Below are 25,354 nucleotides of genomic sequence, written 5' to 3'. Positions count from 1 at the left end.
TTGCCAATTGCACACTCCCTCAAAACTTGAGAAATCTGTGGCACTGTGTTGTGTGACAAAACTGCACATTTTAGAGTTTTTATTGTCCCCATCAAAGGTGCACATGTGTAATGATCATGCTGTTTAATCAGCTTCTTTATCTGCAACACCTGTCCGTTTGATGGATTATCTTGGTATAGGAAAACATGCTCACTAACAGGGATGTAAACAAATTTGTGCACAATTTGAGATAAATACATTTTTTGTGCGAATGGAACAGTTCTGGGATCTTTTATTTCAGCTCATGAAACATGGGACCCAACACTTTACATGTTGCTTATATATTTTTGTTTAGTATATATGGACATTTCCTGATTCAGAAGCTTTTCTTTTATCTGTTGCCAGTGTATTGTTAGTGTACTACACTTATTTGATATTTGTAATAAATTATGTCTCACCGTTGGATCACCAAGAACTGTAAATATACACAGTGAGGACTTCAACCTGATTAATTTCTGCTGATTTCCAGCCTCTACGACCACTACAAGGCCCCTAGGCTATTTTACATCAAAACTTGAGATAAACATACCAACCGAATCTTAAATTGACATTGTAATACTACACAAACGTATTACATATACATGAACATTTAGTACAGTGCTTCTGTGCTGGGCAACAAAATAAAAAGCCAGCTATAATGAGTGTGTGCTGTTTTTGTTCTAGTGTGTGTGTACTGGGAAGTCGAGGTGTCACTGTGAAGGAGTGAAAGGCAATAAGGTAAGCAGACCACCAGCCAAGGCAAGCACCCTTGTAACTGTTGCAATCTTTCTTCTCATCACACTATTCAATATTCTCTGTTTCTTTTTTTATCTCCATCTCTCTCGCTCTCTTTCACTCACTCACACACACAAACTCACACAGGGAGAAAAGGGTTACTCAGGAGAGACTGGTCAACCTGGGTCGGTTGGCTATCCGGGTTCAGAGGGTCACCCTGGATCAGTGGGACCAACGGTACTTTCCTTACCTGCACTACAGTATTCTCCACATTAAATGGCAATATTATACATGGCCCGTATTCATAAAGCGTCTAAAATGAGTGCTGATCTAGGATTAGTTTGGCCTTTTATAAACTATTATATGGACAGAGGGAACCTGATCTTAGATTAGCACAGTTAGCTATTTAAACTCTTAAATGAACGCATGACTGCATTGTCCAAGATGTTGATACAGTTAGCTGTGTACTAGCCTTGAGAACCTAACGTTTTCATACCTGCGAAAAGAAGCATACCTGAATCATGTCTTGATTGTCTTTCCCAGGGGGACGTGGGCCCTCATGGACCTCCAGGACAAAATGGCAATCGGGTAACTTTCCACAATAAAATGTTAGAGTTTTTTTTTTGCTGTATATTTTATATAATCCTGCAGTTCCTAAGACTACAATCCTTTTTATATCTTCAGGGACCTGAGGGTAAAGAAGGATTTGCTGGGACACCAGGTCTACCGGTAAGTGTGTGTGTGTGTATGTGTGTGTGTGTGTGTGTGTGTGTGTGTGTGTGTGTGTGTGTGTGTGTGTGTGTGTGTGTGTGTGTGTGTGTGTGTGTGTGTGTGTGTGTGTGTGTGTGTGTGTGAGCCTGTGTGTCTGTGAGCCTGTGTGTGTGTGAGCCTGTGTGTGTGTGAGCCTGTGTGTGTGAGCCTGTGTGTGTGTGTGTGTGTGAGAGCCTGTGTGTGTGTGTGTGAGAGCCTGTGTGTGTGTGTGTGTGAGAGCCTGTGTGTGTGTGTGTGTGTGTGAGAGCCTGTGTGTGTGTGTGTGAGAGCCTGTGTGTGTGTGTGTGTGTGTGTGTGTGTGTGTGTGTGTGTGTGTGTGTGCGTGTGCGTGTGCGTGTGTGTGTGTGTGTGTGTGTGTGAGCCTGTGTGTGTGTGTGTGTTCATCCAGTGTAATATTTGGCAAACTGTTACTCTAGGGCATCCCAGGCCTTCAAGGACCAATGGGCCAACAAGGTGCCCCAGGATGCAATGGAACAGAGGTGCAGTAACAGTAGCTATTGTCGCCATATTCTCTCTATGTGAACCTCTCTGACAAAAGGTAGCACACCAAGCTAGATATGTATGCTCTCTTTCAATGCAGATGTGGACAGATTCACAGTTATAGTCACACACTTTAACTACTGTAGACAGCAGTATTAGTAGTGTGTATCACTACTGTTTATCATATAGTATCACAATCATGACATATAATGAGACATCCAAAGTGTGTTTCAAATGGCACCCAATTCCCTAAATAGTGCACTACGTTCAACCAGAGCCTTCGGTTTCCTGGTCAGAAGTAGTGCAATAAATAGGGAATAGTGTGTCATTTTGGATGCAGTGCCACAGTCATTTTGCATGGCTATCCAGGCTCCTTGATGCAGTCAAACGCTACGCCACGCCAACGGATGTTATTTTATTCTCCGCAATGAGTCTGGATCTGAGTATTGCCCCGACCCTTCACCGAATGCCAACACATTCGGGCCGTCTGATTGGACCAGAAACGAATGGGTTGGGCCAGAGCCAGAAAACACGTTGGTAAAGCGGCGGTTTGACAATGTGTCATTAGCTTTGATGCTTTAATTAGATAGATACCATCCAATCGTTGATAACTTCGTTTTGTGCAACGCGTCTCGTGCCCCTCGTCACCACAAACAACTTCAATTATGGTTGTCTCAGACTAAAGTATGTGGCGAACGACAGAGCAGCGGAATGATTGAGTGTGAGTCGCCAGGCTAACAGTCCTTCTAACTGGTGCTATCAATTGTCTTTACAGGGGAATAGGGGTACAACTGGTCCACCTGGTCTCCACAGCAGTGATGGATTAAGAGTAAGATGGATGCATACACATCTTGACTTGTGTGTTTCACTACTGTCTGTCAAAATACGCTTTTACCGTAATGTTCATATTTCTCTTTTATTTGACAGGGTTCACCTGGAGCACCTGGACCAAAGGCAATCCCTCTTCCTCCTCCTCCTGCTAGTACCTTCATCATCACCATCATTGTAATAATCCGCAGAATTTAAATGTTGTGTGTACATGTGCAGGGTGAATCTCAAACAGTTGGAAGTGGGCAACCTGGACCTAGAGGAAGAGACGGTGACCAGGTAACCAGCAGCATCCCGTAATATAACATCACTCTCGTTGTTCTCCCTTCTCTCTGTCCCTCCTCAAACTCCAGTTCCATACTCTACTTCTCTTTCGCCCTCCATCTCCTCACTACATCCTCGATATGTCTTCTTCTTCTGTATCTATTCATCCTTTTCCTTCATCCAAAATTAACCCCTACTTCCTGCGCTTGAGCCGGATTAAGGAGAAGTGGTATTCGCCAAGCAAACAGTGTCTCGTCCTTTACATTAGCAATATGGATCCCCTTGCCTACTGATAGGATAGATGTAATGTTTGCCATGCTTACCCTTGTCAAATCCTCTGTCATCCACTAGTGCATATGGGTTATGGGCTTGTGGCATTTGGGACTGGGCATGTCTCTCTTGTCTTTATGGGTTTCTGTACAGCACTGTGAGAAATCAGCTGATGTAAGAAGGGCTATATAAATACATTTGATTGATTTATCAGAGATAGGCATTAACCCAACTCTCTGTGGTGTCTTACAGGGTGTCTCTGGGTCACCCGGACCGACGGGACCAACAGGGGAAGCTGGGCCTCGTGGGGTTGAGGTAAGTTAATTGTTTTGCCTGGATTGAGCTTGGCTATGCTACACATGCCTTGTGACTTGTGTTCTTTATTAGGTTTTTCACAGATATGCCATTGGTTTGTATAATATTGAGGTGCAATAGATAATACTTATGTAAGGGATGTCTTATTGTGTGTTATTGTTACTCTCTCTATCAAGGGATTGATAGGCCTACCTGGAGTACCAGGATTAAAGGTAATAGGTTAGTGTGTGTGTGTGTGTGTGTGTGTGTGTGTGTGTGTGTGTGTGTGTGTGTGTGTGTGTGTGTGGTGTGTGTTAACAGTATGACATTGGGCTATTTGAGGTCAATGGAAGGTAGCTCAGTTGTGCTGTAACTGTTGACCTTTTCTGTAGGGTCAAGAGGGACGCAGCTCTAGTATCCCTGGCCCTCGTGGTCTAAAGGTAAAGACAGTCCTTCATTGTAACTCATTATTTTTGCTTTGTTCATCCTATGTATAACTCGCCTAAATCACCTAGTCCTCCGATCTCCGTTAGCTGAATCTCTCAAATGGAATACTTGCTTACGTTTAATGCTTGATTGTATCTCACCTTCGTTTCTCTTATGCTAAAACTCATAAACATAAATATCATTTGTACCTATACAGAATCCAATTACTTCAGTACCTTATAAATGGTGGCAATGAATGCCTTTTAGAGAATGTTTTGTAGTTATAAAGACATGGCCTTCTTTGCACTGCCACCGTGTGGCCAGTCTGTGGAACTGCACTTGAAATATGAAGGCGAGATCTCTCTGTGTTTTCTTGTTTGTGTTACATGTATACCATAATGTAAATGTGTGTTAATGTTTGTGATTCCCGGTACCTGTTATACTAACCCTGCTGTCCTCTTGGACCAGGTTTCTCTCAATGACTAGCTCATCCTAGCATCCTAACATCATCATGTGCATGTACTGTATATGTAGCCCATGGGGATGTGTGAAACTACTCCTCAGCCTTAAGTGACCAGCTTGCTTCGCCTCATTAGCTAGCTGTTGAGGTGGCGCGATCACCTAAGATGCTTTAGGGAGCACGGTCACGTGTGTTTGCGAGGCAGAGGTCCAGAGTTCGCGCCAGGTATGGGCCGACTCGGGAGGAGGTGGTACTTGCTAATGCAAGCAGTGTGATGTCCTTTACACATACAGGTGGATGAAATATGAATTCAATGTACAGGATATATGTGTGACTGGTTCCATTTCTCTTCTAGGGACACCAAGGGCCTCCTGGAGTCCCGGGACCGAAAGGGATCAAACTATACGCTCACGCTCCCTTCGATATGAAGGTATTGTCAAGCCATGTCAGACCTGGGTTCAAACACTATTTGAAATCTTTAAACTACTTTGAGCATTTGCCTGGAGTCCTGCCTGGAGTGCGAAGTGGGTGTTTTTTAATTATTTTCGATTGGTTTCATTGCAACAGGCAAGTTCAGTAGAGCACAGCTGACATTTCACCATCATTTCGGTTAACCCTGATCTAAAGTATTCCATAATTGGTCAGATGCTCCATTAAATTCTGGGTCCATACGTGTTAAGAGAAGAGATAAAACGAGGATCAGAGTTTGAACGAAGAGCTCCACCCTCTCTCTTTGCAAGTTACGCGCAAATCTATGTCCCCTCCCCTTCAGAATTTCAAAAGATGCTAACTCCTGCAAAATCGTGATTTGTCCAACCACCGGACAGATCTACAGTACCATTTATGTTTACGTAGCCTGTCCACGAGAGATTACCACCTTTTAGTGCCCGCAATTGACCTGATAATAATCTTTTTAGTGATTAAGATTATTGTGATTAATCAATAAATACTGTGATGTGTGTGGAGTAATATCTACCCTATAAGAAATCTGTATTACAAATCAGACAACCTCACTGATTGGTGTGATGGAGGTCAGCTGACCCTCGTCTTTTCTCTCTGCAGGGAGAGATGGGTGAACTGGGTGAGAAGGGCTGTAAGGGTTCACCTGTAAGTCATCTCCTTGTTTCTCACTCATGCATGTCTAGCTTTTAATCATCTACAGTATGTTTTATGGGCAGAATCCACTTACATCTTATTTGACAGGGTCGTATGGCATGCATATGACAGTGTCGTTACACTATGACATTTTAGTCTACCATATGACACCCCTGACATAGGGAGGTTTCTGTCCATGGGTGTAATGTCAGTACAGTTGTAATGCAAACCGGCTACCTCTGTCGCGATAATGGTCACCTGACATGAGTGGCCGTAAATGGACATGTTATAACGCCATCATGTTCATGTCATAGTGACGCGATCATATAGCGTCTCCTGGAATCCTAGCTTTAGATTCGGAAGTTTAACAGTCAATTAGATGAACTGTCCTGTCTTGACTGGTCTGTTTGTTCAATCTCTCTGTCTGCCCTCAGGGTTATGCTGGCCACATCCATTTTAAAGGAGCGAAAGGGGACCAAGGGAACCTTGGTACTGAGGTATAACACTGACTCCACATGTGGTATAAATGTAATTTGAGCATTATGCCATCATACTGTATAAGTGACTAACCTACGGAATGACACGCGATACATGATGTTATGACCGATGTGGTTAGGGTGATGAGAGTGATGGGAGGATTTCATGCCTCTGAGCAGTGTGATAGAATGAACATGTGATGCAATGTGATAATGTGGTGGTGGTTTTGATGATTAGCTGTGAAACAGTACTAAGGGATAAGAGGACTGAGAGATATGCCTTCTCCTTTTGGAGGACTGACTATCATGAATTCCCTTTTAGGGAAGGCCAGGGAAGGATGGGGATCGAGGACTCGCTGGATATGAGGTAGCTGTCTTATCAACTGACCAGGGAATCCAGGGGCTGTCGTACTATCCTCGTGGGTAACCGGAAGTCCCCACAAGGATAGTAAAACAAGGAAAACTTCCCTTGTGGCGACATTTCCCAGGTCCCCATGAGGACTATTTTAATTTTAGGGCTTGGGTTTAGAGTTAGGATTAGAATTAGGAGATACGCTTTAGGGTTAGGGGTTAAGGTTTAGGTTAGGATTTTGAATGGAAATCAATTTTTTAAGTGCCCACAAGGATAATCAAACGTGTGTGTGTGTGTGTGTGTGTGTGTGTGTGTGTGTGTGTGTGTGTGTGTGTGTGTGTGTGTGTGTGTGTGTGTGTGTGTGTGTGTGTGTGTGTGTGTGTGTGTGTGTGTGTGTGTGTGTGTGTGTGTGTGTGTGTGTGTGTGTGTGTGTGTGTGTGTGTGTGTGTGTGTGTGTGTGTGTGTGTGTGTGTGTGTGTGGACGTGTTCAACTATTCTTGTGGGGACCAGAAGTCCCTACAAGAATAGTAAACGAACAAAAAGTTGACCAGCTGGGGACATTTTGTTAGTCCCCACAAGGTCAAATGCTATTTCTAGGGGGTTTAGGGTTTAAGGTTAGAATTAGTGTTATGGTTAGAATTAAGTTAAATATTAAGGTTAGGAGCTAGGGTTAGTTGTGGGGTTAGGGTTAGTTGTAGGGTTAGGGTTAGGGTAAGAGTACGGGTTAGGATTAGGGTTAGGTTTAGGGTTAGGGGTTAGGGAAAATAGGATTCTGAATGGGACTGAATTGTATGTCCCCACAAGGTCAGCTGTACAAGACTGTGTGTGTGTGTGTGTGTGTGTGTGTGTGTGTGTGTGTGTGTGTGTGTGTGTGTGTGTGTTTTGATGCATGTTGTGTGACTGTACATATAACTATGTTGATTACACTATTTTTTTATTTTCATGTATGATTTTTTAATTTATTGGCCCATTCTCTTCAGAGGACAGAGATAACTTAACGTTTTTGCTGTTACATGTACGTTCGACACACATTTGACATACATGGCACTTTTTTTACACAGTAAAAAGGGAGAGTAAAGACTAAGGGGGATACCTAGTCAGTTGCACAACTGAATGCATTCAAACAATGTGTCTTCCGCATTTAACCTAAACTAATCAGTTATTTGACATATATTACATCTGGATAGATAGTACTTAAACAGATCCGGTATGCATTTATTTATTTATAACTATATTATAGATAATGAGCTTTTAATCTCACCTCTCAGCCCATCACACCTATCTCCATAAACCTCCCTCTTATGATTTCCACGCGCCATATATTTTTCAACTGTGCTGGGATGTGTTAAATAAATTCTTAACCTTTCTAATCGCATAGTATCTACAGATTGTTGAAGATTTATATTTTTAGTAATGACTATACTGTTGATTGATTTACTATGGCTTTCCACATCTCACAACAGGGCTATTTGTAAGGTTAGATTAATTATACAGTCTTGCCCTTCAGGGGAGAAAGGGGAATCACGGTTCAGCAGGTCCTGATGGAATCCCTGGACCATGGGTCAGTCATTACCACAATTATTTTAATGTTTATAATATGTGTGTGTGTAATGTGTGTGTGTACGCGTGTGTGTGTGTGTGTGTGTGTGTGTGTGTGTGTGTGTGTGTGTGTGTGTGTGTGTGTGTGTGTGTGTGTGTGTGTGTGTGTGTGTGTGTGTGTGTGTACACAGTGCATTCAGAAAGTATTCAGACCCCTTCACCTTTTCCACATTTTGTTACTTTACAGCCCTATTCTACAATAGATATTTTTTTTTTCCCCTCATCAATCTATCGTTGTCCTGTTGGAAGGTGAATCTTCGCCCCAGTCTGAGGTCCTGAGTGCTCTGAAGCAGGTTTTTATCAAGGATCTCTATGTACTTTTCTCCTTTCATCTTTCCCTCGATCGTGACTAGTCTCCAAGTCCCTGGTGCTGAAAAACATCCCCACAGCATGATGCTGCCACCACCATGCTTCACCATAAGGATGCTACCAGGTTTCCTCCAGACGCTTGGCATTCAGACCAAAGAGTTTAATCTTGGTTTCATCAGACCAGAGAATCTTGTTTCCCATGGTCAGTGTCCTTTAGGTGCCTTTTGGAAAACTCCAAGCGGGCTGTCATGTGCCTTTTACTGAGGAGTGGCTTCCGTCTTGCCACTCCTGTCAGAGTGACCTTCTCCCCTGATTGCTCAGTTTGGCCGGGCGGCCAGCTCTAGGAATAGTCTTGATGGTTCCAAACTTCTTCCATTTAAGAATGATGGAGGACACTGTGTTCTTGTGGACCTTCAATGCTGCAGAAATGTTTTGTACCCTTCCCCAGATCTGTGCCTCGACACAATCCTGTCTCTGCGCTCTACAGACAATTCCTTCAACCTAATGCCTTGGTTTTTGATCTGACATGCACTGTCAACTGTCTGACCTTATATAAACAGGCGTGTGCCTTTCCAAATCATGTCCAATCAATTGAATATACCACAGGTGGACTCCAATCAAGTTGTAAAAATATCTCAAGGATGATCAATGGAAACAGGATGCACCTGAGCTCAGTCTCATAGCAAAGAGTCTCATAGGAAAGGGTCTTAATACTTATGTAAATAAGGTAATTCTGTTTTTTTAAATGTGCTTACATTTCTAAAAACCTGCTTTCGCTTCGTCATTATGGGGTATTGCGTTTAGATTGATGAGGAAAATATTTATTTAATCAGAATAAGGCTGTAACTTAACAAAATGTGGGAAAAGGGACTTTTTCCGACTGCACTGTACGTGTGCGTGCGTGTCTGCCAATGATAGATTTTTTAATGTGTCTACAGGGACAGAAAGGTGGTCACGGTCAAGATGGTGACCCCGGGGAGGTGAGTCAATGTGCCTGAGATTTTGCCTGATAATGCCAGTATCAATATAGGTAGAGAAGTATCTCAGAGAGTGCTGATCTAGGATCAGTTTAGCGTTTTAGATCGTAATGATAGAATTAGAATGACTGAGATTACATGAACTCCTACTCTGAGACGCTTTAGGAACACATGCACTGGTCTCTCTGGTCTCCCAATAGGTGACCATGATTGGCGGGGGTGCCAAAGGACAACAAGGGTTGGCTGGCCCTCCGGGTCCCACTGGAGTTACTGGTCCCCCAGGTACTCTACGCACATCTAGCATACACACCTTCATTGATATTCACCCTCCTATCCAATCAGACGTTGAGTAGCACTGTATAATCCCGCCTCATTCACCAACTTGACCAATAAGTGTGTCTGTATAGCTAAACATATCAACCTGTTTTCCAGGTGGCACCGGTTTCCAGGGGCCTTCTGGACCTCCAGGCAAGTGCTGATCCTCCCTCACTCATTCCCTCACTCACTCATTCTCCATCATCGCAATCAAGTTTGTACACGGGCTCTATCTCCTCCTTCACAGCTCCTAACTACGGAGATGATCCCTACAATCGCGGATCGAAGGGCCGCAGTGGACCTAAAGGAGATAAAGGAGACCAAGGACCCATCATCCACGGCGAGCCAGGCAGAGAGGGCTTTCCAGGAACAACTGGAGAAAGTGGAGACCCTGGACCCCCAGGACCATCTGGAGACTCAGGTAGACTTACTCTCCAGAAATAATGTCATGTTCACAGCTCTGATATTCCAGCCTTGTTAAGTCAACCTGATCTCACGAGCTCACGTTTACTTTTCACATGAGGAATGAAGCAAATCAAAAAATTACTCCCACAGTCATTTATTGAGAAATTTTTGATTCCACTGGGATCTTGTTTGATTAAAAATAAGGTACTTGTTTTTTTCTCGTTGTAGGAAATCTTAAGGGCTTTATAGGACCTCCAGGGGAAAAGGGAGCCAAGGGCTTGACAGGCGAACAAGGTTACAGTGGCCAAAATGGTTTAAATGGTGAGCCCCCTCTGATTCTTAATGGTTTCTGATTGGATGGTCATTTGGGGTCATCACTGCTTGTTGACGGGGCTGTCCACAGACCCTTCTGTCTCATTGGTGGAATTCCACCGACGTTGGCATTGTGGTGTGTGTCACTTGGTATCAAGTGTGTGTGTTACTTTGTGTCATTGTGTCACTCTTTCTCCACTACAGGTCAGAAAGGAGAGGTCTGTAGGTTGTGTACAGGAAAAGGGTCAGGAGAGCCGGGACCCCCAGGACCCCCCGGTCAGCCTGGAATCCCAGGTAACAACACCTGCAGCATAAAAAAAAAGTTCACATAGAAATGTATTGTGTAAGGGCGTCCGGAGTGGCGCAGCAGTCTAAGGCACTGCATTGCAGTGCCAGAGGCGTCACTACAGATCCGGCTTGGATCCCGGGCTGTATCACAACCGGCTGTGATCGAGAGTCCCATAGGGCGGCGCACAATTGGCCCAGCGTCGTCTGAGTTAGGGGAGGGTTTGACCGGGGGTGCTTTACTTGGCTCATCGCGCTCTAGCGACTCCTTGTGGCAGGCCAGGAGCATGCAGGCTGACCTCGGTCGTCAGGCGAACGTGTTTCCTCCAACACATTGGTGCGGTTGGCTTCCGGGTTAAGCGGGCGGGTGTTAAGAAGCGCGGTTTGGCGGGTCATGTGTCTCAACTCTGAGCCCGTTGGAGAGTTGCAGCGATGAGACGAGATCGAAATCGAGGAGAAAAAGGGGATAAAATACATACACAGAACATTTTTATTGTGTAGAACAAAACTGATTGTCTGTCACATAGAACGGGGGATAGTGTCAGCTCTTTATTATATTTCTACCTGTAACACTCAGAGTCCATTTGAATACACCCTCGTCTCACAGGCTTTAATGCAGGACCAGGGCCCAAAGGAGAGCCAGGATTCAAAGGCCCATCAGGACCACCTGGACAACCGGTAAGACTACCTACATCATTACTCCACTATACAGATACTATTATTTTACCTTGCAATGTCACTGTGACACTGCCTGGGGTTTTGCAGCTGTATTATTTCCATAGTGACGCCTCTTCCTTTGTAGTATTGCTGAGATCAGTGGTTCCCAAACTTTTTTGAACTGTTAAATTTCCCCATAAATGTATTTATTGACCGCCATCTCATCGGATCCATACTGCAAATCATCTATTTTCTGTGAAAAAAAAACCATTTTTAATAGATGAAATAGGGTTTATTTGAAATATAGTTCCTTACTCAAGATGATTCATTTTTGTGTGCCCCTTTTAAGAGCGTCCCGCAATCCTCGCCAGAAAGAAAAAAAGCTCCAGTAAAATAGGTCTTTAGTTTGGAAAGGTTTGAGCTAGAGACCAGCGGTTGTGTGCGTTGTAAAGGTGCCACCATGAACACAAAGCCAAATACTCTGTTTGTTTCTATAGCAAATCTGGCTCGCCTGTGGTAATGTTTCTCACAGGCCAAAAAAAATTCTACAAGTGACTTTTCTCGTGATGCGCGCCCCTCTAATGATACAAATGTAACAGCCTGAGCGCACTGGACTTGAAACAACGATACAGAACATAACCATGTGCCGTTCAATGTATTATCTGAGCGGCACTGGTGCTCCCAATTCAAAATGCCATGTGCATTCCACAGGTCACTTTTCTAAGTGTTCCAAAAAATGATCAAGATGACGAAATGTTTTGCAGCACACCTGAGCTCCACCGGTTGAAAACCACTGGTTCAGATCTTGTATCCATGTTGTTGGTAGGATACCATATCATTGGTGTTGCTTGGGTACTGTATCCATGGTGCTGCTGGTATACCATATCCATGGTGTTGCTAGGATACTGTATCTATGGTATTGCTGCAATAATTTATTGAAGGTTTCTGGGTTACCATATCCATGACAACTCCTGTCTGTCTTACAGGGTTCCCACGGCCCATCGGGTGTTCCAGGGCCCCCGGGGATGAAGGGAAATCCAGGTTCCCACAACCACCACGGGATAAAGGGAGAGAAAGGATCCCCAGGACTAGCTGGCAGATCGGGGCAGGACGGCAATCACGGGAACCCTGGCTTCCCTGGACGCAAGGGCCAACGAGGCCCCAAGGGTGATCCAGTGAGGATTTTCAATAGCTACTTTCTTCTGAAATGCAGAGCAATGATTTGAATGCATTTTTAGGTTATCTTTAAACTGAAGTAAATTTGTAATTTGGGTGAACTGTCCCTTTAAAGGGGGGCTGAGCTTACTGATTTGGCCTTGATTTTTTAGCATGTTCATTATGAAATGCTAGTGGACATGACTGAAGCCAAACGTAAGTTATCTTGGGAGTGTGGTTTGGTGGTGTGGTTTCATGTGGGAAAAAAGGGCAATGGAGAGGTAAGCGAAGCTAGCTTTGCTATGGAGAAAAGTTTTGAAGTTGAAGACTTCTCGTGTCGTGGAATATTCCAATCAAGTGAGAGAGACTTTCTCATTCCTTCAAACAATCATCTTTATTTAATATTGATTAATTGTTTAAATGATGAAGCTGGTCGACCGCACACTCTAAAGTGTGTTGCAGAGAGTTTAAGACTTTTTCTGGTAGACCCCTTTTCCATCAGTTTGACTTGAAATCAAAGCCTTTGCTAATGCCAGATTTTTTCGGGGGAATATGGTTGAAAAATGTATCTATGCCTTAATTTCCCCAAAATATAGTCTCTTAGCTTTCATTTGACGCCCAATTTGACATTTTCCAATTAACTTTACATTTACCTTTTACATGGAAATGACATTTTATGAATGTTCAACATTTGTTACTGTGAAGCAGTAATGTTATGGAAACTAATGTTTTGTGAAGATCTGATGTTTGATGATGGACTGAGGTTACAGTCTGTCCTCTCTGCCAGTACTATGGGCCGCCGGGTCTGAAGGGAGATGTTGGTGTCCCAGGCCCTCCCGGACCACAGGGATACCAAGGACCAGATGGGTCACCAGGTCCAGTAGGCATAGGACCTCTTGGCCACCCAGGATCCAAAGGCAATAGTGGGGTACCAGGTCTACCTGGCATAGCTGGCTACCCAGGTAAAGCAAAACACATACTTGCATGCACACACCACCTCTCATTGAAGCCAGCAGACCGGGGTACTGCAAGCTGTTGTTTTTCGAAAGCAGAATCGTCCCCTATAGTCAATGTGAAAATTGCAATCTTCTTGGGCAATATTTGTGTAAATAAACAACAAATTTGAAGACAATCATGGAACCAACTTCTATTACACCAGATGTACAGTTGAAGTCAGAAGTTTACATACACTTAGGTTGTAGTCATTAAAACTCGTTTTTGAACCACTCCACACATTTCTTGTAACAAACGATAGTTTTGGCAAGTCAGTTAGGACATCTACTTTGTGCATGACACAAGTAATTTTTTCAACAATTGTTTACAGACAGATTATTTCACTTATAATTCACTGTATCACTATTACAGTGGGTCAGAAATGTACATACACTAAGTTGACTGCCTTTCAACAGATTGGAAAATTCCAGAAAATTATATCATGGCTTTAGAGGCTTATAATTGACATAATTTGAGTCAATTGGAGGTGTACCTGTGGATGTATTTCAAGGCCTACCTTCAAACTCATCATGGGAAAATCAAAAGAAATCAGCCAAGACCACAAGTCTGGTTCATCCTTGGGAGCAATTTCCAAACGCCTGTAGGTACCACGTTCATTTGTACAAACAACAGTTCGCAAGTATAAACACCATGGGACCACGCAGCCGTCATACCGCTCAGGAAGGAGACGCGTTCTGTCTCCTCGAGATGAACATACTTTGGGGCGAAAAGTGCAAATCAATGCCAGAACAAAAGCAAAGAACATTTTGAAGATGCTGGAGGAAACAGGTACAAAAGTGTCTATATCCGCATTAAAACGAGTCCTTTATCGACATAACCTGAAAGGCCGCTCAGCAAGGAAGAAGCCACTGCTCCAAAACCACCATAAAAAATCCAGACTACGGTTTGCAACTGCACATGGGGACAAAGATCATACTTTTTGGAGAAATGTCCTGTGGTCTGATGAAACAAAAATAGAACTGTTTGGCCAATATCTTGACTTTGTTGGCCATTTTGCTACAACTTTGGAAGTATGCTTGGGGTCATTGTCCATTTGGAAGACCCATTTGCGACCAAGCTTTAACTTCCTGCCTGATGTCTTGAGATGTTGCTTCAATATATATACATAATTTTTCTCCCTCATGATGCCATCTATTTAGTGAAGTTAACCAGTCCATCATGCAGCAAAGCACCGGAGTGGCCATCACACAGCCCTGACCTCAATCCCTAGAAAATCTGTGGACAGAACTGAAAAATCTTGTGCGAGCAAGGAGGCCTACAAACCTGGCTCGGGTAACACCAGCTCTGTCAGGTGGAATGGGCCAAAATTCACCCAACTTATTGTGTGAAGCTCGTGGAAGGCTACCTGAACGTTTCACCCAAGTTAAACAATTTAAAGGCAATGCTACCGAATACTAATTGAGTGTATGTAAACTTCTGACTCACTGGGAATGTGATGAAAGAAATAAAATCTGAAATAAATCATTCTCTCTACTATTATTCTGACATTTCACATTCTTAAAAATAAAGTGGTGATCCTAACAGGCCTAAGACAGGGAATTTTTACAAAGATGAAATGTCCGAAATTGTGAAAAACTGAGTTTAAATGTATTTGGCTAAGGTGTATGTAAATTTCCGACTTCAACTGTATGTCCTTCAATTGATTTAAAAAAAAAAATTGCAGGATAATTTAGTGGCTAATAGCAGCAGCTTGCAGTACCCAGGTCGACCAACTTGAGATACTCAATGAGGGGGCAACATAGAGCTAGCCTGCAACGTCACTTCCTGGAGTAGCTCAAACGCATGTTATGTCTTGAAAATCTCCCCCATGAGACGCCATCTTAGTCACTAAAATCGACTTACTTGGCTTCAAATGCGCAATTGAGTCACCGTGACACCATAGGAATGAATGGTGTCACGTGATCTATGGCTTTGACCATTCATATACAGTCCATGGCTCACAAAAACACATACACTTGTACCACATTTGAGCCTCCTTTGCGTATATTATACTTTTTAATTGTGTATGTGTCTATGATGACTGTCTTCCTGATAATTGCCCCTATTTAGGTCTGACCCAATGTTCTCCCCCCCTCGATCCCCACCAGGTCAGAAAGGTGAGCCCAGCAATAGAGTGGCTTACCAGGGAGTCCCAGGCCCACCAGGACAGATGGGGCTGCCTGGGTTACAGGGCCCCCCAGGTGAGCAACCCAAATGGGGCCCTAACCACAGCATGAGAGGGGTGGCTGGAGGTCTATACTACGCTGAGCTTGGTGGCATTTCCAAACCGATATGCTTGGTTACAATGGTTAAACAGAGCTAATCATCTTTGCTTCCAGGCTAGAACTGAACACCAAACTCCACTCTGACCCAAATTGGAAGTTTTGCTTTTAGTAGCTTTACTGCCATTAGCACCTGACAAAGACCGTTATGGTCAAAACATGATAGGAAATAATCATTGAGTTGAGTTTGTCCACACAGGTCCTCGTGGTAGTGCTGGTTTACATGGAGTAGATGGTTACCAGGGGGAGAAAGGAGACAGTGGTGGATTCTCCACCCTGGGAGGACGAGGACCCACTGGAACGAAAGGTGAGTCATACCAACATCTCTTTAAAATATACATTTTACATTGTATTATATACAATTTTTTTCCAAAATTTTACATCCAGTTACTTGTGAATGTATGTGTGTGTGCATTTGATAGTAGGACTAGTGTTGCTGTCTGTCTCCTAGGTGACAAAGGGCACCCGGGACCCCCAGGTACCTCTGGAAGTGGCTACCCTGGACGACCCGGCCCACTGGGAATCCCTGGGGTTCCAGGGTCAAAGGTCAACTGAACACCGAACCTGCCATGTTTGTCTGTCGATCTATGTCTGTCATTACCCATCCATCCATCCCCCCACCATTCCATCCTTTCATCCATATAGCCTTCAAAATTCCCGCTAATCATTATGCATCCTTCCATCTACTTTCAGGGTGATGTTGGGTTTGGGGCCCCAGCTCCAGTCGGCCCTGAAGGTTTCCAAGGTGGTGTTGGGGCCCGGGGACCTCCAGGAGACCCAGGGCTACTGGGACGACCAGGGAATCCAGGACCAATAGGACTCAATGGGTCACCAGGCCCCAAAGGTACTTACTGTACACACGGATGGACACAGAGATAGGACAGGCAGACAGACTCAGACACGGGATGGGCATAGGACACACAGATACAGACGTGGGACACACCCACATTTTGCTAACTCCATTTCTATCACACACTTTACGAAAGCTCTCTGAACGAATTCATCCACACTCAACAGCATACACACAGATGCATTTACATACTGGTGCATGTACTCCCAAAGCAGTTATGGCCTTGTCTGTTTGTAGGAAGTAAAGGTTGGGTAGGTTCCCAAGGACCACCTGGTTACGCACATACTGACTGTACAGGAGCCACAACCGGACCACCTGGTCCGCCAGGACCAGCAGGCAGACCCGGACCTCCAGGTGAGCCCGTGGAGCCTGCTAATGTCCCCACACCATGTCAGAAAATACATCTTTCTTCAAGGCATCTCACTCAGTTTCTTTCATTCTTGATTATTCTTATGTGGCTTCTTCCCTTTGTCTTCACTCTTCCTTCTCTTTCATCACTGGGAGCACCATGTCATTTCAACATGGATAATTGGGTAATATTTGGTTGAGACATTGATCAATCAGATTACAATCTATATTCACCCACTCAAAAAGACAGCCAAAAGATAGTTGAATTTCCAATGTGTTATCACTATGCTTTCAAACATCTAAAAGCACAACCAAATTCCAATGGGGAAACAATGTCAGATTTTTGGGTAAATTGTCACCCAAATGTCTTAAACTGCGATTTCAACCATTTTAAAAGCCCAGGAAAGTTCAAATGGGAATACATTGTCAGATACTTTCTTTATTTATATGACAGATTGTGTTATCGCTGTGCTTAATCTAATAACAGAACCAAATGACTTCGATTACAGTTGAGATTACATTGATGTAACGGCTCTCATTTGTAGAATGACCGGACTAAGGTGCAGCGTGGTAGGCGTACATCGTCTTTTTATTGACTACACCAAAACAAAATAACAACGACAAAAAACAAAAGCGAACAGTTCTGTCAGGCACAGACACTAAACAGAAAACAAGATCCCACAACCTAAGGGTGGGAAAAAGGGCTGCCTAAGTATGATCCCCAATCAGAGACAACGATAGACAGCTGCCTCTGATTGGGAACCACACTCGGCCAAAAACAAAGAAACAGAAAACATAGAATTTCCCACCCGAGTCACACCCTGACCTAACCAAACATAGAGAATAATAAGGATCTCTAAGGTCAGGGCGTGACAATTAAAGTACATGGTGCAAGTGATCAGATTATTACAGCAAGTGTGAAGATGTTGTGCAGGAATTTTGTATGTCTGTGCTTTTCTATTAACCGTTTTCTGTGATCATGCAAGTGACTGACTGTACAAATCCTCACTATCAGTAGCTGCAATTTGGCAGTACGCCCAGACCTTTGTTTTTAGAACAAAAGCTATCTCAGTGTCAAGGTCTCAGCTTAGAGAGAAGAAGCCTAGGGAGGTATTGGTCTGTCACATGTTATGAACCAGTATTGGTCAGTCACATGAATGAAACAAAACAGTAATGATGAATTAATTATGTAAAATCATGTAAATATAACTTGTCTGTGTATAGCTGTATATAAGACAACTGCTGGGACTGCCCCAGCAGAGCTCCTGATTGACATGTGTACTTGGTGCATTGAGTTGGTTGGAACCTCTCCAGCGCGCTGATAATAAAGGATGATTAATTTAGGATTGACTTAGAGTGTCCCTGGTGGTAATTTCCAAGACATGGTGTTGAATTTCCAAAACAATCTCCACAGACCTGCGATGACCTATGCATGCTATTTTGAACATGCATGCTTTATATGATTACCTCAGAAGAAATGTATAGTTAGTGACCTTAAAATGAGTGACACATCCATGGTCACATTTTAAGGTTTAATGTTACATTAGTTTGTTGGTAAGATAGCCTTAACTTTAGGCTGGTCACTATACTATAAAAGTAATATTGAATTGTGTTTGGTTGACAAACGCAACTAAATATAATTATTTAACAGAGATTGATCTACTGCTTGGATAGTTCCACCTGTGCCACTGACTAATTCATTGCAGTGTCTCTACAAATTAATAATTGATATGTTGGATTCACGTTTCCATCTCAAACAAAACTCTGTTAAAAAAAGGATAAAATCACATTTTAAATGCACTTTAAAAAGTTTGATTGTATTTAGTCCTATTCTTTAACTTAGATTTTTGGTTGAGAGGGAGACGTGTACCTAACAGCATTTATTCATTGTAGACAAAATGGAATTAAATCCAGACTAAATCAGTGGCACAGATGAAACTATCCAAGCAGAAGAAACATCTCCTTCAAATGTTGATATCTGGTTGTATTGACAACCAAACATAATTCTATCAGGAATCAAAGTAAGACTCAGATGCAGACTGTCGAAGTAACAATATGTAATATTCCAACAGGGACAAGCAGAAGACAGGTCAAGGCAGGCAGAGGTCGGTAATCCAGAGGAAGGCAGAGGTACAGGTCGGCGGGCAGGTTCAGGTTCGGAGGCAGGCAGAGTGGTCAGGCAGGCGGGCACAGAGTCCAGAAAACAGGCACGGGTCCAAACCAGGAGGACTAGCAAAGAGAAATAGAAAGCAGGAGCAAGGTTAAACGCTGGTAGACTTGAAAACATACAAGACGAACTGGCCCAAAGAGACAGGAAACACAGGGATCAATACATAGGAGAAAACAAGCAACACCTGGAGGGGGTTGAGACAATAACGAAACAGGTGAAACAGATCAGGGAATGACAAATTCAACATCACTACATTTAAAATCAACCAGAGCTTGACATCCTAGTCCTATTGTATTGTCTACTTGTAGTTGAATTCTGGGTTGAATTGAAACAATAGCTGTGAATGACTGCAAATGCTATATAACATCAAATGCTATATAGCTAAATAGCATCATTGATGAAAAGAGTGATTTGGTTACATTTCATTTGCTCTATTAAAGCTACCTTTTGGAATGACTTCAATAGCAACAGTAAATCTGTTTAGTTTTTAAGTAGAGATCTCTCAACATCATTCTCACAATAGAACGTTGGTAATATAGTCAATGACAAATATCATAATTTAGTAGGGCTAGACTGGATTAAAACCCTGGATAGGAGACCAAAGTGTGCCCAGACTATATATATATATATATATTTTTTTAAGTGGATATGACGTTGAAGATCTGACATTGTTTTAAAGGTACAAATTCAACATATTTTATTCAAGGTTTTTCTATGTTTAAATTTGGTTAGCATGATGACAATCCTGTGGTTGACATTTCACCCTCAAAACAGCAGTTTACGTTGATTACTTAAAAAAAAAAATCCAATGTCTATTCCATGTAGATTCCACGTCACAATACGTTGACAAATTACATTGTTTGGCTCTCATCCACTAATTGACCACTGTCCCTCCCCTCGCCCAGGTTTCAATGGACAGACGGGTGCGCTTGGGGCCCCTGGCGCTCCAGGTTTTGGACGTTCAGGCCCGGCTGGTGACCCTGGGCCCCCTGGGGTCTCCGCACCTGGAGTGCAGGGAGTAGATGGACAGAAGGGAGGCAGAGGGAGAGATGGGTTAACAGGCACACCAGGTACATTAACAGAACGGACACATTCAACACATTGGTAACACTTCAAAGCTAACAGATATAATGTGCTATATATATATATATATATGTTATAAGCATGTATAAGCGTTTATATTATACTGTCTTATTATAAGGATTAGCAAAGTTACAGTGGTCTCAAACAAAAGAATGTTCTTGTCTATGTATTGTCTGTCCCTGTTTGTTGTATGTGTCTGATGCATCCCCATAGCCCTAATAGGAAATGCACCTAGGGGACAAATGTGACTGGTTACAGGATCCTAGGCGTATTGTCATTTTTGACAAAAACTGTTCTTTACACTTTACAAAAGTACAGTCGGAGCTTCAAAATGGTATATCATACACTGCAATTTGAGAAAGTAATGGGAAAGTAACGCTGCTTTGAAAATGTAAAAACTGGTGTACCAACTTTTGAGATCAAATGTTTTATAAACTGAACAAAAATATCAACGCAACATGCAATCATTTCAAAGATTTGACTGAGTTACAGTTCATGTAAGGAAATCAGTCAATTGAAATGAATTCATTGGGTCCTAGTCTATGAATTTCACATGACTGGGAATACAGATATGCATCTGTTGGCTCACAAATCCTTTTTTTTTTAAAGGTAGGGGCGTGGATCAGAAAACCAGTCAGTATCTGTTGTGATCACCATTTGCCTCATACAGCTCGGCACATCTCCTTTGCATAGGGTTGATCAGGCTGCTGATTTGTGGCCTGTGGAATGTTGTCCCACTCCTCTTCAATGGCTGTGTGAAGTTGCTGGATGTTGGCGGGAACTGGACCACGCTGTCGTACAGCATCCTAAACATGCTCAACGGGTGACACGTCTGGTGAGGACGCAGGCCAGGGAAGAACTGGGAAATGTTCAGCTTCTAAGAAATGTGTACAGATCCTTGCGACATGGGGCTGTGCGTTATCATACTGAAACATGAGGTGATGGCGGCAGATGAACGGCACGACAATGGGCCTCAGGATCTCATCACGTTATCTCCGTGCATTCTAATTGACGTCAATAAAATGCAATTGTGTTCATTGTCCGTAGCTTATGCCTGCCCATATCATAACCCCACCTCCACTATGGGGCAATCTGTTCACAACGTTGGCATCAGCCAACCGCTCGCCCGCACGATGCCATACACGCTGTCTGCCATCTGCCCGGTACAGTTGAAACCGGGATTCATCCGTGAAGAGCACACTTCTCCAGTGTGCCAGCGGCCATCGAAGTTGAGCATTTGCTCACTGAAAGGCCTGAGGTGGTCCTGAGCTAGCGTGGTTACACGTGTTCTGCGGATGTGAGGCCGGTTTGACGTCCTGCCAAATTCTTTAAAACTACATTGGAGGCGGTTTATGGTAGTGAAATGAACATGACATTTTAACAGCTCTGGCGGACATTCCTGCAGTCAGCATGCCAATTGCGTGCTCCCTCAAAACTTGAGAAATCTGTGTTATTGTGTTGTGTGGCAAAACTGCTCGTTTTAGAGTGGCCTTTTATTGTCCCCAGCACAAGGGCTCCTGAGTGGCTTAGTGGTCTAAGGCACTGCATCTCAGTGCTAGAGGCGTAACTACAGACACCCCGGTTCGAATTCAGGCTGTATCACATGCGGCTGTGATTGGGAGTCCCATAGGGCGGCGCACAATTGGCCCAGCGTCGTCTGGGTCTGGCTGGTGTTGGCCGTCGTTGTAAATAAGAATTTGTTCTTAACTGACTTGCCTAGTTAAAGGTTCAATTTAGAAAAATCCACACCTGTCAGGTGGATTATCTTGGCAAAGAAGAAGTGGTCACAAACAGGGATGTAAACAAAATTGGAGAGAAATCATATTTTTGTGCATATGGAACATTTCTGGGATCTTTTATTTCGGCTCATGAAACATGGGACCAAGAGTGTTGCGTTTAGATTTTTGTTCTGTGTATGAGGCGACAGTACAGAATGTCACCTTTTCATTTAAGGGTATTTTCATATACTGTATATCTGTTTTACCTTTTAGAAATGAAAGCCTTTTATGTATCTAGTACCACTATTTGAAGGTGTGAAATTCACTTACAATGATTACATCAAGCTTGTGACCCTTCAAACTTGTTGGATTCATTTGTAGTTTGTTTTGGTTGTTTCAGAATATGTTGTGGCGAATAGAAATGAATGGTAAATAATGTATTGTATATCACTTTTTTTGTAAATAAGAATAGAATATGTTTCTGAGTGCTTCTACATTAATATGGATGCTTCCATGATTAAGGATAATCATGAATTCCTTGTGAATAATGATGAGGGACAAAGTTAGAGGCATAAGTATCATACCCCAAAAAAGCATTTCAAAAAAAATCTAACAGCCCTCATGTGAAGTATTATCTAGTGTCAAACGTATAGGATTCTGTTACCAGTCACAAATAAAGTTTGATTAAATGTAATCTGCAAAGACATTGAGTGTTCCAGTGTCATTACATTTAGTTAGTCTAATGCCTCACAGGGAGCTAGGTAATTCATTTTTTACTACTACAGTAGCTGATGCAGTGTATGTTACCTACCACAGGTCCTCGAGGTGATCCTGGGCTGGATGGAAGATCTGGATCGGGCCCTGACGGATTCCCTGGATCTGGAGGACAACCCGGCCCCAGAGGTCACACATATGTACAGACACGCCTTACACACACGGGCGTGCGCACACACAGACACGCACACTCACAAGTACCATATATACTGTAAAACACAATGGTGATAAAGGTGATGATGATGATGATACTGATATACAGTATAAAGATTATTATGCTGTGTGTTTCTGGGTAGGGTCGGATGGCCGTGATGGGGATAAAGGCCATAGAGGTGTACCAGGCCCTGTGGGGGACAAAGGAACCACAGGCCCTTCTGGACCAGGACCTATCACAGACTTATATGGGCTCCCAGGGGACCCTGGAAAGCTTGGTAAGCACCATAGAGACTCTGCGATCAATTCAATCAAACCCACAATGCAGTATTTATGCAGTTTGTGTAAAAAGCTGCTACTACTTTTACTATGAGGTTTACTCAGCTCACCGGTACAGTGGGGGCAGATGTTGTCCGAGTGCAAATACACAAGGACACTGTGCAAAAAAATACTATGACAGGTTCCATTTGAATCACGGACCAAAAATGTAATCAAATATTGTGAGTAATATGGTCATTTAATGTGGATTATCTGTTGCACAATAGGTCTGCTTGGTTTTCCTGGTGCAAGAGGAGACCCTGGATATCCTGGACCAAAAGGCATTGATGGGAGGGATGGTGACCCAGGAAAACGTGGGCCTAGAGGTGTGTGTGCGCGCACGTGCGTGTGAAAAGGACATGTCCTGCTTTGTGGGGGTGACTGTTTTGATTGGGTTATTTGGCCTAAAAACCATTAGGCCTAACTATATATACACTACCGTTCAAAAGATTGGGGTCATTTAGAAATGTCCTTGTTTTTTAAAGTAAAGCTAAAAAAAAATTGTCCATTAAATAACATCAGATTGATCAGAAATAAAGTGTAGACATTGTTAATATGGAATATCTACATAGGCGTACAGCGACGCATTATCAGCAACCACCAATGGCACGTTGTGTTAGCTAATCCAAGGTTATCATTTTAAAAGGCTAATTGATCATTAGAAAACCCTTTTGCAATTATGTTGGCACAGCTGAAAACTGTTGTGCTGATTTAAAGAAGCAATAAAACTGGTCTTCTTTAGACTAGTTGTGTATCTGGAGCATCAGCATTTGTGGGTTCGAATACAGGCTCAAAATGGCCAGAAACAAAGAACTTTCTTCTGAAACTCATCAGTCTATTCTTGTTCTGAGAAATTAAGGCTATTCCATGTGAGACATTGCAAAGAAACTGAAGAGCTTGTGCAACGCTGTGTGCTACTCCCTTCACAGAACAGCACAAACTGTCTCTAACCAGAATAGAAAGAGGAGAGGGAGGCCCCGGTGCACAACTGAGCAAGAGGACAAGTACATTAGAGTGTCTAGTTTGAGAAACAGACACCCCACAAGTCCTCAACTGGCAGCTTCATTAAATAGTACCCGCAAAACACCAGTCTCAACATCAACAGTGAAGAGGTAACTCTGGGATGCTGGCCTTCTAAAATTGGGATTTTAATGAATGGAGCGAATTTGGAGAGGGACTTTTTTCCCCCCCTGTGAGCACGGAGCGGTTTTTAGCAGAGAGTAGGAAAGGACATGGAGCACCAGAGCGGCGAGCAGGATTTCCAACCTCTCAACTCCACTCACATGCTCTGCTCTCAATGATGTCACCAGACCTTTACAGTAGAGGTTCATTTCTATTGGCTGAGGACAAAGGTAATGAGTTGTGTGCACACTGCACAATCCCTCTTCTGCTTTTGCATGCCTATGATCCATATGATAAGCTGCTCGCAGGGTGAAGTAAGGAGACACGTGTGGAGCCTGCGCATAGTTTTAGATTTGATTGAATAAGTGATCGATTTTATTTTATAATTAAAAGTAGTATGCTGCTCCAGTCGGAGACAACATTGCATACGTTAAATATTATCGAGGGTAAAAACAGGATACAGTCTGAAGGCTTATTTCCATTGTGATCCTCTTTGGCAAACAAGATGGCAGGTGGGCAAGATCGACATTGCACACGCTGTTCACACAATGTAATAAAAAAAAAGCACTAAATTAAAAATATTTATAACATAATCAATAGTACAGCGGTGCCCAGAGGTAAAGCAAAGTTCAGCATTACAGACACACACTCAACCTCCTGTATGTAGACTCAGCACAAGAAGCAGCACGCTATCAATCAAGGCGGTAGTCGCTCTATCGATCAAGGATAAAGTGGGAGTGGTAATTGTCCGGAACCTGATTTTCAGAAGTCAGAACCATCAACAAGAGTTCACACAGAGTTCAGCTATACGATATACTAATGAACACACCGGAACCGTAAAGTACATGAACCGAGTTTAACCAGATACATTTCAGGGGTGACATTTTTTTTAAATAATAATAAAAAATTAGCTTAATAATCTTAAGAATGACTTAAGACGAATAAATCACACTGCTGATACCAGTGGTAAAACATATTGATGATAACAAATTCATAATAAATCATATTCCAACCTGATAAGGCGATTATGCAGATGATGCACTTTTGATGCTTTCTAGCA

General features: G+C 43.0%; 1 protein-coding gene across 1 annotated transcript in view; it reads left to right on the top strand.

Annotated features, from left to right (window-relative positions):
* LOC129814424 (collagen alpha-3(IV) chain-like) overlaps positions 1-25,354 on the top strand; it is a 57,764-nt gene that overhangs the window by 23,339 nt on the left and 9,071 nt on the right. The window contains exons 2-35 of the mRNA XM_055867532.1: positions 703-756; positions 901-990; positions 1,297-1,341; positions 1,438-1,482; positions 1,941-2,003; positions 2,780-2,833; positions 2,932-2,958; positions 3,052-3,111; positions 3,619-3,681; positions 3,858-3,893; positions 4,053-4,100; positions 4,902-4,976; positions 5,609-5,653; positions 6,076-6,138; positions 6,440-6,484; positions 7,977-8,030; positions 9,316-9,357; positions 9,555-9,636; positions 9,787-9,822; positions 9,917-10,090; positions 10,303-10,395; positions 10,591-10,680; positions 11,279-11,349; positions 12,315-12,503; positions 13,271-13,445; positions 15,585-15,677; positions 15,958-16,065; positions 16,210-16,304; positions 16,452-16,602; positions 16,846-16,962; positions 20,032-20,196; positions 22,744-22,830; positions 22,998-23,132; positions 23,400-23,498. Of these exons, the coding sequence (XP_055723507.1) occupies positions 703-756; positions 901-990; positions 1,297-1,341; positions 1,438-1,482; positions 1,941-2,003; positions 2,780-2,833; positions 2,932-2,958; positions 3,052-3,111; positions 3,619-3,681; positions 3,858-3,893; positions 4,053-4,100; positions 4,902-4,976; positions 5,609-5,653; positions 6,076-6,138; positions 6,440-6,484; positions 7,977-8,030; positions 9,316-9,357; positions 9,555-9,636; positions 9,787-9,822; positions 9,917-10,090; positions 10,303-10,395; positions 10,591-10,680; positions 11,279-11,349; positions 12,315-12,503; positions 13,271-13,445; positions 15,585-15,677; positions 15,958-16,065; positions 16,210-16,304; positions 16,452-16,602; positions 16,846-16,962; positions 20,032-20,196; positions 22,744-22,830; positions 22,998-23,132; positions 23,400-23,498 (2,869 nt within the window). The remainder of the gene's footprint in view (positions 1-702; positions 757-900; positions 991-1,296; positions 1,342-1,437; positions 1,483-1,940; positions 2,004-2,779; positions 2,834-2,931; positions 2,959-3,051; positions 3,112-3,618; positions 3,682-3,857; positions 3,894-4,052; positions 4,101-4,901; positions 4,977-5,608; positions 5,654-6,075; positions 6,139-6,439; positions 6,485-7,976; positions 8,031-9,315; positions 9,358-9,554; positions 9,637-9,786; positions 9,823-9,916; positions 10,091-10,302; positions 10,396-10,590; positions 10,681-11,278; positions 11,350-12,314; positions 12,504-13,270; positions 13,446-15,584; positions 15,678-15,957; positions 16,066-16,209; positions 16,305-16,451; positions 16,603-16,845; positions 16,963-20,031; positions 20,197-22,743; positions 22,831-22,997; positions 23,133-23,399; positions 23,499-25,354) is intronic.

This window comes from Salvelinus fontinalis, chromosome 17, assembly GCF_029448725.1.
Source record: "Salvelinus fontinalis isolate EN_2023a chromosome 17, ASM2944872v1, whole genome shotgun sequence".
Taxonomy (NCBI): domain Eukaryota; kingdom Metazoa; phylum Chordata; class Actinopteri; order Salmoniformes; family Salmonidae; genus Salvelinus; species Salvelinus fontinalis.
This window is presented reverse-complemented; position numbering and strand designations above follow the sequence as displayed.